This window comes from Arachis stenosperma, chromosome 3 (assembly GCF_014773155.1).
Source record: "Arachis stenosperma cultivar V10309 chromosome 3, arast.V10309.gnm1.PFL2, whole genome shotgun sequence".
Classification (NCBI taxonomy): Eukaryota; Viridiplantae; Streptophyta; class Magnoliopsida; order Fabales; family Fabaceae; genus Arachis; species Arachis stenosperma.
In genome coordinates this window covers 10,304,119-10,318,838 of record NC_080379.1, presented here as the reverse complement: position 1 = coordinate 10,318,838, position 14,720 = coordinate 10,304,119, and the positions used below count along the sequence as shown (strand labels likewise).

Here is a 14,720-nt window from a genome sequence, read left to right as displayed (position 1 = left end):
TGTAAAGATAAGGAAAAGATTTTTAAAATAATTTGAAAAAGATTTTTGAAATTTTCGAAAAATAGAAAAATTAGAAAAGATATGATTTTTGAAAAAGATTTTGAAAAGATAAGATTTTTAAAAATGAAATTTTGACTTGACTTGTAAGAAACAACTAATTTTTAAAAATTTTTGACCAAGTCAACCCAAAATTTCGAAAATTTGGAGGAAAATAAGGAAAAGATATTTTTTTTATTTTTGAATTTTTAATTATGAGGGAGAAAAACAACAAAAACACTCAATGCATGAAATTTTTAGATCAAAACAATAAATGCATGCAAGAATGCTATGAATGTCAAGATGAACACCAAGAACACTTTGAAGATCATGATGAACATCAAGAACATATTTTTGAAAAATTTTTGATGCAAAGAAAACATGCAAGACACCAAACTTAGAAATCTTTAATGCATGAAAAATATGAATGCAAAGATGCACATGAAAAACAAGAAAAGACACAAAACAAGAAATCATCAAGATCAAACAAGAGGACTTATCAAGAACAACTTGAAGATCATGAAGAACACTATGAATGCATGGGATTTTCGAAAAATGCAAGAAAAATTTTTAAAGCATGCAATTGACACCAAACTTAAAAATTGACTCAAGACTCAAACAAGAAACACAAAATATTTTTGGATTTTATGATTTTCTAATTTTTTTGGATTTTTATTAAATTTTTTTCGAAAATAAAGTTAGGAAAACGAAAAATAAAAGAAAAATTTTTGAAAAAGATTTTTGAAAAGAAAATTACCTAATCTAAGCAACAAGATGAACCGTCAGTTGTCCATACTCGAACAATTCCCGGCAACGGCGCCAAAAACTTGGTGGACGAAATTGTGATCCATGTTCTTTATATTTGTATGAAATCATTATTATGGCACCAGTTGAATTCACAACTCCGTTCAACTAACCAGCAAGTGTACTGGGTCGTCCAAGTAATAAACCTTACGTGAGTAAGGGTCGATCCCACAGAGATTGTTGGTATGAAGCAAGCTATGGTCACCTTGTAAATCTCAGTTAGGCAGATTAAATGGGTTTATGGTTTCGAAAATAGAAATAAGAAAATAGAAATAATAAAAGGGATAGAATACTTATGCAGATTCATTGGTGGGAATTTCAGATAAGTGCATGGAGAGACTGTATGGCTCAAGAACGCCTACTTTCCTGCTGCTTTCATCCAATTCTTCTTTCTTCTTTCCATGGCAAGCTGTGTATAGGGGTTCACCGTTCGACGATGGCTACTTTTAATCCTCTCGGGAAAATGGTCCTCTGCGGCTGTCACTCGCATGGCTAATCGTCTGGAGGCATCACCTGGCCGAAGGCTACATCCCATCCTCGCAGTGAAAACTACGCTCACGTGCTCTGTCACAGCACGGCTAATCACTGGTTGGTTCCCGCTCCTACTGGAATAGAATCCCGTGATTCTTTTGCGTCTGTCACTAACGCCCAGCACTTGCAAGTCTGAAGCACGTCACAGTCATTCATTACCGGAATCCTACTCGGAATACCACAGACAAGGTTAGACTTTCCGGATTCCCAGGATCCTACTCGGAATACCACAGACAAGGTGAGACTTTCCGGATCCTCATGAATGCTGCCATCTATCTAGCTTATACCACGAAGATTCTGTTGGGGAATCTAAGAGATACACATTCAAGCTCGGTTGCATGTAGAACAAAGGTGGTTGTCAATCACGCGCGTTCATAGGTGAGAATGATGATGAGCGTCACATAATCATCACCTTTATCATGTTCTTGGGTACGAATGAATATCTTGGAATAAGGATAAGAGAGAATTGAATGAAAAGTAATAGTAATTGTATTGAAACTTGAGATACAGCAGAGCTCCACACCCTTAATCTATGGTGTGCAGAAACTCCACCGTTGAAAATACATAAGTAAAAGGTTCAGGCATGGCCGAATGGCCAGCCCCCATGTGGTCACAAGACCGAATGATCAAAGACTAAACAGTCAAGAGATTAAACTGTCAAAAGATGTCTAATACAATAGTTAAATGTTCTATTTATAATAAACTAGCTCCTAGGGTTTACATGAGTAAGTAATTGATGCATAAATCCACTTCCGGGGCCCACTTGGTGTATGCTTGGGCTGAGCTTGATCAATCCACGAGCTGAGGCTTCTCTTGGAGTTGAACTCCGAGTTATGACGTGTTTTGGGCGTTCAACTCCGGATCATGACGTTTTTCTGGCGTTTAACTCCAGACAGCAGCATGTACTTGGCGTTCAACGCCAAGTTACATCGTCAATTTCCGAATAAAGTATGGACTATTATATATTGCTGGAAAGCTCTGGATGTCTACTTTCCAACGCCGTTGAGAGCGTGCCAATTTGAGTTCTGTAGCTCCAGAAAATCCATTTCGAGTGCAGGGAGGTCAGATTCCAACAGCATCAGCAGTCCTTTTGTCAGCCTTTTTCAGAGTTTTGCTCAAGTCCCTCAATTTCAGCCAGATTTTACCTGAAATCACAGAAAAACACACAAACTCATAGTAAAGTCCAGAAATATGAATTTAACATAAAAACTAATGAAAACATCCCTAAAAGTAGCTTGAACTTACTAAAAACTACCTAAAAATAATGCCAAAAAGCGTATAAATTATCCGCTCATCATACCTCCAAATTTCTGATGGAGGACCTTGTTTCAGTAATGAAACTGTAAGTGGTCTTAGAGAGGCTGTAGACTATATTGACTAAGTCAGAAAGGTTCTGCTTAGGGGTCTCCACATGTTCTTGAGAAGATGGAAATGGTGGTCTGTTGTTGAACCTATTCTAGGTTCTTCCACCGTGATTATTGTTGAAGCCTTGTTGAGGCTTCTGTTGATTCTTCCACGAAAGGTTAGGATGATTCCTCCATGAGGGATTGTAGGTGTTTTCATAGGGTTCTCCCATGTAATTCACCTCCTACATGGTGGGTGGATCAGGACCATTAGCTTCTACTTCAAAGGAAGCTTCTTGAGTGTTGCCAGCTGCAGCTTGCATTCCAGTCAAATACTGAGAGATCATATTGACCTGTTGGTCAAGATCTTGTTCTGAGCCAATATGACATTCAGCTTTAGGAGTATTGTGCTTTAGCTTGTTGCAACCGCTTCCTTAAAGTTTTCTCAGGTTCAGGATCAGGATTAAAGAGAGGCTTTTTGTCTTTGTTCCTGGTCATAAATAAGAAGAAAGAATGCAAGAAGAGAAGAAGAAAATGATTCTCTATGTCAGAGTATAGAGGTCCTTTGTTAGAAGGAGATAGCTCAAGAAGAGAAGAAAAGAATATATCCTTTGATAAAGGTAATTTCCGAAAATTAATAGAGAAAGAGGGTGAGATATTTTCGAAAATAGAGAAGGAAAAATAGAAGAAGTTTTCAAAAAAGAAGAGAGAGAAAGTAGTTAGAAGATTTTGAAAATGAAGGAAGAAAAGAGAAAATAGGAAGAGAATAAGATAAAACATGCAACTAATTAATAATAAAAGAGAGATGAGAATTAAAATATTTTTTTCTTTGTTTCATTTATTAATTTTATTTTATTTATTAATTAAATTCAAAATTAAAAGAGGAGAGAGGAATTAGTTAGAAAATTTTGAAAAAAAAGAGAGAAAAATAAGTAACTAATTAAGAAAGATTTGAAAATAAGATACGATAGAAGATTAGAAAATATTTGAATTTAAAAATTTGAATTTAGAAAAGATAAGATAGAAATTGAAAAGATTTGATTTAAAATTTAAAATTAGAAAAGGTAAGATAAGAATTTGAAAAAGATTTGAAAGATATAAGATTTGAAATTTGATTTTTGAAAAAGATTTGATTTTCAATTTTGAAATTTGAAATTAAAATTTTTGAATTTTGAAATTGAATTTTAAAATTTGAATTTGAAATAAGATAAGATAAGATTTTTGAATTTTAAAGAAAAATAAAAAGATAAGATAGTAATTTAAAAAAGAAATAATTTTTGAAAAGATTTGATTTTGAAATGATTTGAATTTGAAATTTTAAACTAAGATAAGATAAGATAATGATTTTGAAATTAAAATTTGAAAATTTTTGTTATATTTTTGAAAATTAAGATAAAAAGATAGAAAAGATATATTTTTTGATTTTTTGAATTTAATGAAAAAAGAGAAAAACAACAAAAAGACATCATACTACTAAAAATTTTTAGATTTAAAACACCTAGAATTCGAAAATTGTAAAAAAAAAAACACAAAAGACACCAAACTTAAAAATTTTAAGATCAAAACAAGAAGAAAAACAAGAATATTTTGAAGATCAATAACAACACAAAGAACAAAACTCAAAGAATTCAAAGAAAATAAGAACATGCAAAAGACACCAAACTTAAAAGTTTTGAAAACCAAAGACACAAATTTCGAAAATTTTAAAAGAAAAGACATAAGAAGACACAAAACTTATAAATACTATAATTTTTAAAATATCATCTTTTAAAAATTAACTTTTATAAACTATTTTTGAAAAGTAAAAAACTTTTATAAGATTTAGTTTGGTAAAGCTTTTATTTTTCAAAAAGTAGCTTATAAAAGTTAACTTTTAAAAGAAGATAGCTTTTTAAAAGTTATAGCATTTATATTTAGTAAATCAAATTAAAAATAGCTTTTAATAAACACAAATAACATTAATTGTATTAGGTGAAATATCTTTTAAAATTTAAAAATACTATAATAAATATAAATGTAAGCATTAAATTTAAAAATTAGTTAATATATAAAGTTATATTAGACTTTTAAATTTTTAAAAACATAAACCAACCTTAAAAAATTCTATTGTAGATACTTTTAAAAGTACTCAATTTTTTAAAAGCTGCAAATAGGAGCTCATAATTTTTTTAATTACTAAACACAAAATGAAGTTTAAGCTTTTTAAACAAACACCTCTTCCAACAATTTTACCAAACCAAAAACTTTGTCAAACCAAGCCTAAGCCGTACTCAGCTAGCTTCGTTCTTCCACGCCAGACGTAAAAGCTAAAAGCCGTAATCCCAGTGTACACCTCTCGCTTTCTCTCAGACTCTCGGTCGCATGCTCACATCTGTTATTGAAACAGTTATTTTATTTCCCCTTAGTTTTGAATCTTTCTTCTTTTATACTCTCAGCTTGAGTTCGTTGTGCCTGCTAGCTACGCTTCCACAGGAAGCTACATTTCTCCATTGTTTTGTGGCTTTTCCAACTTCGATGGCTTCTGCAATGCGATTCATCTAGAATTCCTACGGGTACAATTTCGAATTCATTATAATTCATGCTCTTCTCTTCGCACTCATTTTTGTGTAGTTCTGTATTCGAATTTTATTGAAGGATGTGACAATTATGCAAAAAGGTTCTCGCAATGAAAATGCTTTATTTATTTATTTAGTGACTAAGAAAAAGAGAAAATAAAATAGAAGGTTGAATGTTCTTAATTCTGCATTCAGTTTCTGATCTTTCCGAAGTAAATTATTTGCTTCTTTTTTTGTCTTGTTTATGCTGCAGGAGCTGTCGAGTGATAGATACACTTTCTTAGTTGAACATAAGCATTTGATTAAGATTTTACCCACTCTTTGCATATTTAGGGTTTTGAAATCTTCGTAGACTCGTGGGGTTTTTCTCTGCCTGTTTTGATTGTTTAGTTTCGTTTTGTTCAGGCGTTAGCCCCTTTTTATACAAAAAGAGAAGCAGATATGGACAATTCCCAAGGCCAGCCGCTCCCTCCAGGGGTTCATTCTTGGCCTAACTATTCATCGAACGTGCCTCAAAAAGTTATTTCGCAACCTGTTCCAGGAACTCAGTACCATTCAAGCTATTCTGGACCACAGTATCAGTTTCCTCTCAATGTTCCAGTTACATCTGATAATAACTTCCAACAAGGATCCCTCCCCCAATATGGTGTTGTCACCGGTCAAGCCCTTACCTCAGAGGTCCCTCCTTTGGCCAAACAAAATAAGTTTTCAAACCCTGTTGCTGGAGGATATCAGATTGTTGAGATTGCTCCTTCATTAGCATCACAAGAATCTGGGTTTGCACAGAAAGTTGGTGATGTCATGGTAGATGTCTCTAATGTGTCTGCCACATGCTCCAATGTACAAATACAATTAAGCAGTGCCAGTGACATAGATGCTACTGCTCAGGATGCTATCTTACGGGAACAAGTATGTATCTCGACTCTTGTATTCAATTTTTCTTGTATTCTTCACATTTTTATTTAGTTGTTCTGAGTATTTTTGATTTTATCTTTGCTGTTAGGAAATTGCAACCCAAAATATCATAAGGAGCCAAAGGTATGGACTGTTTTCTCTTGAGTGTTGAGTGATATACTTTCTTGATTCTGAAATATGTATTACCTGTTAAATGCTCTGTTCTGTTCAAAATAAATGTTTTAAAACAAAAAACACACAGACTGACTAAGGAAAACAAACAAAAAAAATCTTGGTAATAATAGAAAATTATGTGACTATATGAAATTGCTCTTATAGAACAGAACAAACTTCAATCAATACAGTTAATTGTTACTCGTCTCTTTATTAAAGTTACATTATTATTAGAGGTAAAAATGGGATAAATATTTTGATACAATAAAAACTGCAAATAGAATACTTATTCTAAAAGAGAGAAAGAGTATTTGAGGAATCTAGAATCACAAAGTTAAATATATTTATTATGTTGATGTAGAGAGGGAAAAAATGAGACTTCACCTGCCAAAGATAATTTGGACATATTCTCAGAACGCCGTGATCCCAATGCTTTGAAGGTGCGTGATAAACACATGATTTGAAATAATTTTATCCGTTTCAATATAATGAAATGAGTTCCATTTTTCGATTCATTAATTTTGTACTTTCCTTTTTACTAAACAGGAACATCTACTGAAGATGGCCACAGAGCACAGGGCTGAAATAGCTGTTAAGCGTGGAAAAGCTTCACGTCCAGAAGAAGGTCTGTAGTTTAGTTACTTTAACCAAATATCATCTTATAACCTTTTCTTGTCTTGTATCATTTTCTCATGCTCAATGATATATGTTGTTACGTTAATGGTTGATGTCGTTGGTGGAGTGATTATATTACTCTATTCTTACCTTTTCCATTCTCTTTAACTTGCTTTCTTTGTATATTGCTGTCTATTGTTGATTTGTTTCAGCATTTGTGACTGATGATACTGAAGGTTATGAGACTTTTATTTTCTCTTGTGGTGATTTTTGGATATGTTTACTCGCTATGGATGCCTTTTCGTTTGCAGTTTATTTACTGACTCTGCCATTTTGAATAGTCATATGATTTTAATATACTTGTCTATCAAATAAAGATGACAGTAAGGCTTTCTTGATACATATGTTGCAAAATCCGAGAAGGCTGTTTGGAGCGCTTTCACTTTATACTTCTGTATTATTGGTGTAGTTTGGAGACAATTATGTAGTTTATTGTTGCTTGTTGGCTTCGTCCTTGTGGTATTAGTTGTTTACTGTATGTAGAGTCTAGAGAGGTTTTGTTTCCGAGAAATACTGATTCTTGTGAACTTCTTACTTCAGGCAAAAGGAAAACAAAGATTGCTAGTTAATGGATAAAAAATATGTTCTGACGAGAGAAAAAGGGCAAACAAAAACCCAATTGAAAGAACTTTATGAGAAAGTTGCTTGGGTACTTTACACCTAGTGGCGGTATATATACGGGGAATAAATACATGTCATATTCTCATAACAGTTTCTATTCCCTAATTGTCTAATGTTGCCAATGGCACACATATTTATCATATAGCAGTTAGGCCCAGTTTGGGTAAACAACTTAATTAAGTTACTTTTGAAAAAATAGTTTAAACAATAAATTATTATATTAAAAGTAGCTGATAAATAAGTTATTTTGTATTTGGGATTTTAGTTCTAAAAGTATTTATTTTATAGAAATGTGATAAAAAGTAGTAGCATAATAAGAGAAGTCATTTTTTTTAACTTCTCTATAAGCTCCTAAATAGCTTCTTAGAAAGTTGCAATTTGGTTTTGAAAATTGCACCAGACATTAATATTACTACTTTTCATAAGTCAAAAACTCAAAAAAGCTACTTTTGAAGCTTCCCAAACGGGCCCTTAGTTACTCGAATTGTATTTACCAGTTTCTCTCAAGATGAAGTTTACTAAGCGTTAAGCTTGTTATAAGCAAGCACTTAATAAGAAAAAGATGGAAAGAAATCTGCAAAAAAGATGGCTTGCAATAAAACTCATGGATGTTGGGCTGCGTTTGTTTCTGAGAACAAGACAGGACAATACACTAAGAACAAGACATAAGGGACAGGGATACAATTTTTTAATGTATTCTGTTTGGTGATAAACTAGAACAAATTTTGAAAATCTAATTTATTCTTATTTTTTTTCATTCAAAAAATTTGAGATGAAAGATATAATCATGAAAAAATATAATTATGAAAAATTAACAAGAATAATGAAAGAAAAAATGAAAAATAAGTTGTGTCATTTGTTAGTGTCCCCGTGTCCTTCCTGTCAGGATGGACACAAAATACACTAATTTAGTGTCTTTGGACACATTGTTTCTATTCATGTCTCCTCCATCAAACACGATTTTGTGTCTCTGTGTCCTTGTCTCAGTGTCCTGTCTCTGTAAACAAACGCAGCCTTGGAGATGTCAGATTGGATACATCATAGAATTGAAGTGCTTAATAACAAGCACAAACTAGGTGAAGCAACTATGTATGACAGTGGCAGCATTGCTTGTATACTTGTATAGGCATCCAGTTGCACTAGATATATTTATTAGGTATTAGACACATGTTTTCAGGAAAAAGGTAATTAAGAACTAGCTGTTGATTCTAATGTTCACCATGCTACATGTACTAGTGGCATGGTAGTTATACAATAGTCACATGCATTATTTCATAAATGGTCCGCAATGGGTTTGTCCGTTTGTCTAACCAATTAATCCGTCTGTCCTTGATCCTTGATTAGTCATGGGTTTGATTCTTTGATTTTCCTACTTATTTGTATGTGCTTGTTGATTCATGGGGCTTGCCCTGATCTTGGATTGGAGTGACTTTTTCTTGTCATCCTCTTTTTTATTAACATTTACCGATGATCCAAAATATCCTAACACTACACCGCAACTGTTCTAAAATTTTATTATATCTATGACAAACCCATATGCTTTTGTTGAAATCAATTTGGCTTTACTTTATCAGGTAATTCAGAAATAGGTAATGGATATGGTGTACCTGGTGGAGGTGCCTATTATGATGCTGCCAAGCTTAATGCAACTGCAGGTATCATACATTTAATTTCAGAATTAGTTGAGTCATGCTGCATCACCCATTCACCCTTAGTTGGTTCTTGAATTCTGGAGCAGGTTATTCTGAATTAAAAGCTGATGGAGGTTCTGAGCAGAAACATGCAGCTAGAGAATTGCCTGAATACCTCAAGCAGAAGTTGAGAGCTAGGGGTATTCTTAAAGATGATACACATACTGAAGATAATGTAAGAATATTGATTTCATTTTATCTTTGTTACGATGAAACATTGCCCCTTCTCTTTTTTTAACTTGTTTCCATGGATTTCTGTTTTTGTTTTTTGTTTTGTTTCTTTTTGTTTCTCTCTTTTTTTTTTTTTGTTTGGGGCCATTATAGTAAAGTTTATTCTGCTGCAATCGTAATTTAGAATTCAATTTTCACTAATGTTCTTGGGTATTTTATGGTACATTATTTTCTGTCTGTTACTTTGTTCTGACAGACTGCCTGTTCTCAAATTTCAGAAAGTTACATCAGCTAAACCCATGGAGAATGAAAAGTTGCCCCCTGGATGGGTATGTATCATGCATAATTTACTATAAATGTATACCTTTCATATAAATTTCTGCATATGATTTTTAATGTGGTTGCTTCAAATCTCCTTATTTTCATGGGACTTCCATAAATGAGATCCGGGATTTGATATTAGAAGAAAAAATTGGAATGATTCTTAGGTAATCATATCTAATGCATATTAGTAATCACTATAAGTTATATGTTTAGAAAATATTAGAAGAGTTAGCAATTCATAATGGCTGCAAAAATCCTGGTACTTAGTATATGAAAATGAATTACAGAACAATATAGCCAATATACCTATCTTATGTTTGAAAGATGGCTAGTTAGATGCCTTTCACTCTGATAATGTAATAACCTTTGTTTATAGATAGAGAAGTTCATACCTATCTTATGTTTGAAAGATGGCTAGTTAGATGCCTTTCACTCTGATAATGTAATAACCTTTGTTTATAGATAGAGAAGTTCATGACTAGGTGTCTGGGTCTAAAGATATATAATTAATCACTTTCATTCTAAGCTCAAATGATTAGCAGACTTCCATCACTTATTTTTTTGTTCAGATCTGAATCACTTATTTTCATTTAGGTATATATTTTCCATCGATTTCTAACTATTATTTAATACTACATTTTCCTTGTAGGTGGAGGCAAAAGATCCAGGAAGTGGCGCATGTTATTATTATAATGAAACCACTGGGAAGAGTCAATGGGAAAAACCCCATGAAGCAGCCTTAAGTTTGCAATCATCATCATCTTTATGTCTTCCAGAGAATTGGATAGAGGCATTGGATGAAACATCAGGTTCAGCAAAAGATCACTTATTTGTGTTTGATCTTTCTATGGTTTTTACTATTATGTATTTCTAACTTCAAAAGGAGTTTGTGCCATGTAGTTGTTGGCAAGGAAGAAGTCTGACAAATGTTATATTTTTTTAGTAGTTTTGTTAGAGTTCATGCCTCCAAGATTTGTCAAAGCTTTCGGTTGCTTTTTTATTTTTGTTTTTATTTTTTATTTTATCAAATATAGGACATTCTACAATAGTTATCATTATAAATCTCTGCTCCAGATTTGAGTGCCAATGCATTAATGTTGCAATTGCCTATGCCACTGTGAGCTGTTTGGTGAAGGACACAACAACTGCAAATAAATACCATGCTTTAGCAACTTTTACTCCTTAGCACTTTAAAAACATCAAAAGTTAGTTAGGAAAAGATGCATGACAGATGTAGCATCCTTTCAATTCCTAATGCATTCTTGCTAGAATGGAATCTCATTCTTCCTTGATAGTTGATAAACCTTTTGGCAGTATATGTTCTGTCTAAGGTTAAGTGCTTTATTTGGACAGCGGTACTTGACAATATTAAGACCAATGATATATTTCCTAGCCACATAAGGCTTGATTTAGTTGTCTTATTCACCATTCATCATTAGAAGCCATTTAAAAAGTCATGTGTGTGTTATTTATGTTTGGTCCCATTTTATGAATCATAAAAGTCATTACATTTAATTCCTCCTTTATGTTGAAGGCCATAGGTATTACTACAATACAAAAACTCATGTCTCACAATGGGAGCGTCCTAATTCAAAACTGGAAGCTATGTCATATCACTCAGACTTGCATGCTGATGGCGGGGATGGCCAATCATCTAATTTTCCAAAATGCATGGCATGCGGTGGTTGGGGAGTTGGCCTTGTGCAGTCATGGGGTTACTGCAAACACTGCACTAGGTATAGCAATTACTCTTGCTTGTTTACGGCTTTATTTTTGGGATTTCTTCAAAGAATGCTTTTGCTGTTGAAATGTATACCTTATTACCTTGTTATGGCTTAATGATTTCGTTTTTAACTTTGTTTATTCTGAATATACATAGATTTACATTAGCCATTGTATCTCAAACAAGTAGAATGTGATATCACACATTTATATCAATATTGTGACTCGGTTTTGTATGGGGTCTCAACTTCTTATCTTGCAACGGGGTTATTCAGTGATAGCAATAAATGATTTTTCTCTAATGCTTTCTTGTTTTGGCCTTTTCTTGAAATGAACAAATGCAGAGTTCTGAATCTTCCACAATGTCAATATCTGAATAATCAGCAAAGTAGTGCTGCGCACCCCAGTGAAACTTCTGATCATAAGGCTAGCAAACAGAGGTATATTTTATCTTTGTAAACATCCATAGTGCTGCCTCTCACAACTGAATTTGTTGTTTCTGTACCTGTTACATGATCTCACTCAGATTATCTCTTTGTCGACGTTGTAGTCTCTATTGAAAATTTTATGTGCTTGGATTTTAATCTGGTGTGAGAAGTATATGTTTTATTCTATAGTTCTCTTATGTCTGGGAAAATAGTTGTAGAATAACAATTGTGGAATCTGCATTCCTGTTGAAAAGAGTTGGTGAAGATGAAGAAGCAGTTATCTTTTGAAGAGAAGCGCATAATGTCTGTTAAGTTCTCATCAGAGACAGAGGATAATGCAGATAACCAACTGCAGTCTGTGAAATGAAAATTGGACTACAGTTACTCTGTATCTAAGTAATTTGAACTATTGGTTGAACTGCTATGCCACAAAATGATGAAAATCGAGTTATTTATTATTTCTTTATTTTTGTTTAAGATATGGCTTTGGATTTTATTATGGGTTTTCACAAAGCCATAATGGATATATCAATCTCAATTTCCCTCCAGGTCCAGTTGGAAACCTCCTTTTGATAAAGGAGGTAAAAAAGGGGGCAAGAAGCGTGCCTATGCAGAGGATGATGAGTTAGATCCCATGGATCCAAGCTCCTATTCGGATGCTCCTCGTGGTGGATGGTATGCTTTCCTTTTGAAAAAAAAAAAATTAATCCCTTTTAAAATCCTGTTGCTGTTTGAATGGTTGTTTTATTGTTTATAAAATTTGTTTTTAGTTAGAAAAACAGGATTGATGAATTTGATTTTAATTTATGATCAATTTCAGGGTTGTTGGTTTGAAAGGTGTGCAGCCACGAGCAGCTGACACAACAGCAACTGTATGTACCTTCTTATTTGCTTCCTTTTCCTCCAAGCTCTTTTGCTCCTTGCTTCTTCTTTAGTTGCTTTTCTTATCTGTTCATTTGATATCTATTCAATTTTATGCATTTTCAATAAAAAAGGTTTTCTTGAACCTGGTATCCTTGGGTGTCTTAATACTCTAAACACCATTTTGTTTATTGGTCTGTTATTTTAAAGCTGGCCAAACTTATGCATTGTGGGTAAAATATTATGCCTAGAATTGGTGGATGAGGTGGTTGCATTTGATAAACAAAACTACCTCAAGTGTTGATATCAGGTGGAAGTGTTGCTCAGTGATGCCTGCATGAAGGAACAGAAGAAATGCATAGTGAAAGATACATACCAATCATAATTGTGATTGTAATTATAGGTTCAGCTTCCAAGACGCAAATTCAATTACAAATGTCTTTCGTGGTTTATTTCAGGGTCCTCTCTTTCAACAACGACCTTATCCATCTCCTGGAGCTGTTTTACGGAAGAATGCTGAAATTGCTTCCCAGAAAAAGAAACCAGCTTCTCATTATACTCCCATATCCAAGAGGGGTGATGGGAGTGATGGGCTTGGTGATGCAGACTAAGACTATTTTATCGACATTTGCTTTGTGCCAAGTGTATCAGCATCAGATCTGTTTCTCTAACAACTGAATTATCGAATGATGCCTTTCATACCAGCTGTGTTTCCGTGCTATGCGCTTTTATTGCATATATCAAGGAAACTGGCATCAATGCTTTTGGCAAATGACTGCAGAAGCTATCTTGACAGTGCAAAATTGGAGTCAATATACTTGAAGTAGTATGACAAGTGAAGGTGAAACTTGCAGTTGAGCTTGACAGCACTTGCCGGCAGAAACTACAGAACCTTAAATGATTTTTGCATCAAGGAAAGTTTCCGCAGAACCTGAGGATTAGAAAAGAACGGAAGTTCTGTCCGTTCCTGCATTTTGTACGCTTGTTTTTCCATGCCCGCATAGAGCTTTTACAGTTGGGCCACTGTGCAATAACTGTAATTAATTTTAATTGTGGATTTGGAGGATTTTATTATGTCAGAAGAGTTTGTTTCTTTTTGGCATTTTTGAAATATATGTATACCCATGTATATGGATTTTTGTTGTAATTATTTGGTGTAGTGGTTTGTCTTGCTTTAGTTTTCTATTCTAGGAGCAAAATCTCCCACATCACAATACGAAAAAGCATGTTATAAACTCTCCCTAGCTGCTGCTCCCTGTTATATCTGTTCCAGATTATTCCTCGAGCAACCTTAAAAATATACACGAAATGTCCCCACAGTACCGTATTATTAATTCGGTATTCCAAAGATGTTAATGATCGAGTATAGGGGACATTTGAGGGAGAAATATTTATGGAGTAAAAGTTAATCAGGTTAAAACTTATCCACTGTTGTTGAATTACTGTTAAACTCTAAGAAATAAAATTTAGGAAGAGGTTTTGGTATGGCACTGTACGGAGCGAAACGTGATGTTCCAGTTCGTTTTGATCATGAAGATATAAATTAAAATATATAAATGGTGCAGATTGATGTAATGTTGGTTTGAGTGGACACATAAGATTTACGAAAGACCTGCAATCGGTTGAGAAGTTGCCATGTATAATAGGTTAGTAGATGTCTTTTGTGTCTAGCTTGGACCAAAGGTGGGTCTCCGCAGGCGTAAAATTTAGTTTAGCTGAGATGAAGGCGAGCCAAACTGATCTATTCCTAGGCTTTTTTCTGTTTTTTCTTTTTGGTTATCATTTCTTGGCTTAGTTTGATTGTTCTATAAAAAAAGGATCCAAATTAGGCTGACGAAAATTGTTTTTATTAAGTTTCCTAATTTTTTAGAATGAGTTTAAATAATAATT

At 33.5% G+C, this 14,720-nt stretch overlaps 1 protein-coding gene across 3 annotated transcripts; it reads left to right on the top strand.

The window, feature by feature from the left end:
• Positions 1-4,967: 4,967 nt before the first annotated feature.
• Positions 4,968-13,977, top strand: LOC130970030 (uncharacterized). 3 transcript variants are annotated; one of them, XM_057895978.1, is made up of 15 exons: positions 4,968-5,040; positions 5,150-5,266; positions 5,675-6,178; positions 6,273-6,307; positions 6,699-6,777; positions 6,884-6,962; positions 9,208-9,288; positions 9,372-9,499; positions 9,774-9,824; positions 10,469-10,628; positions 11,354-11,555; positions 11,886-11,981; positions 12,519-12,644; positions 12,790-12,841; positions 13,289-13,977. In XM_057895978.1, exons 3-15 carry the CDS (start codon positions 5,711-5,713, stop codon positions 13,439-13,441), a joined length of 1,710 nt encoding a protein of 569 aa, XP_057751961.1. In that variant the 5' UTR covers positions 4,968-5,040; positions 5,150-5,266; positions 5,675-5,710; the 3' UTR covers positions 13,442-13,977. The 3 variants fall into 3 exon arrangements, with proteins under 3 accessions (XP_057751961.1, XP_057751960.1, XP_057751962.1); XM_057895977.1 differs by lacking the exon at positions 4,968-5,040 and having other exon boundaries at positions 5,047-5,266; XM_057895979.1 differs by lacking the exons at positions 4,968-5,040; positions 5,150-5,266 and adding an exon at positions 5,312-5,370.
• The last annotated feature ends 743 nt before the right edge of the window (positions 13,978-14,720 follow it).

Bases quoted from the DNA above. Each gene is read 5' to 3' on its own strand.
- LOC130970030 (XM_057895978.1), top strand. From the start codon at position 5,711: ATGGACAATTCCCAAGGCCAGCCGCTCCCTCCAGGGGTTCATTCTTGG. The intron at 6,778-6,883 runs GTGCGTGATAAA...TTTACTAAACAG, and splicing joins GTGATCCCAATGCTTTGAAG to GAACATCTACTGAAGATGGC. The intron at 11,982-12,518 runs GTATATTTTATC...ATTTCCCTCCAG, and splicing joins CATAAGGCTAGCAAACAGAG to GTCCAGTTGGAAACCTCCTT.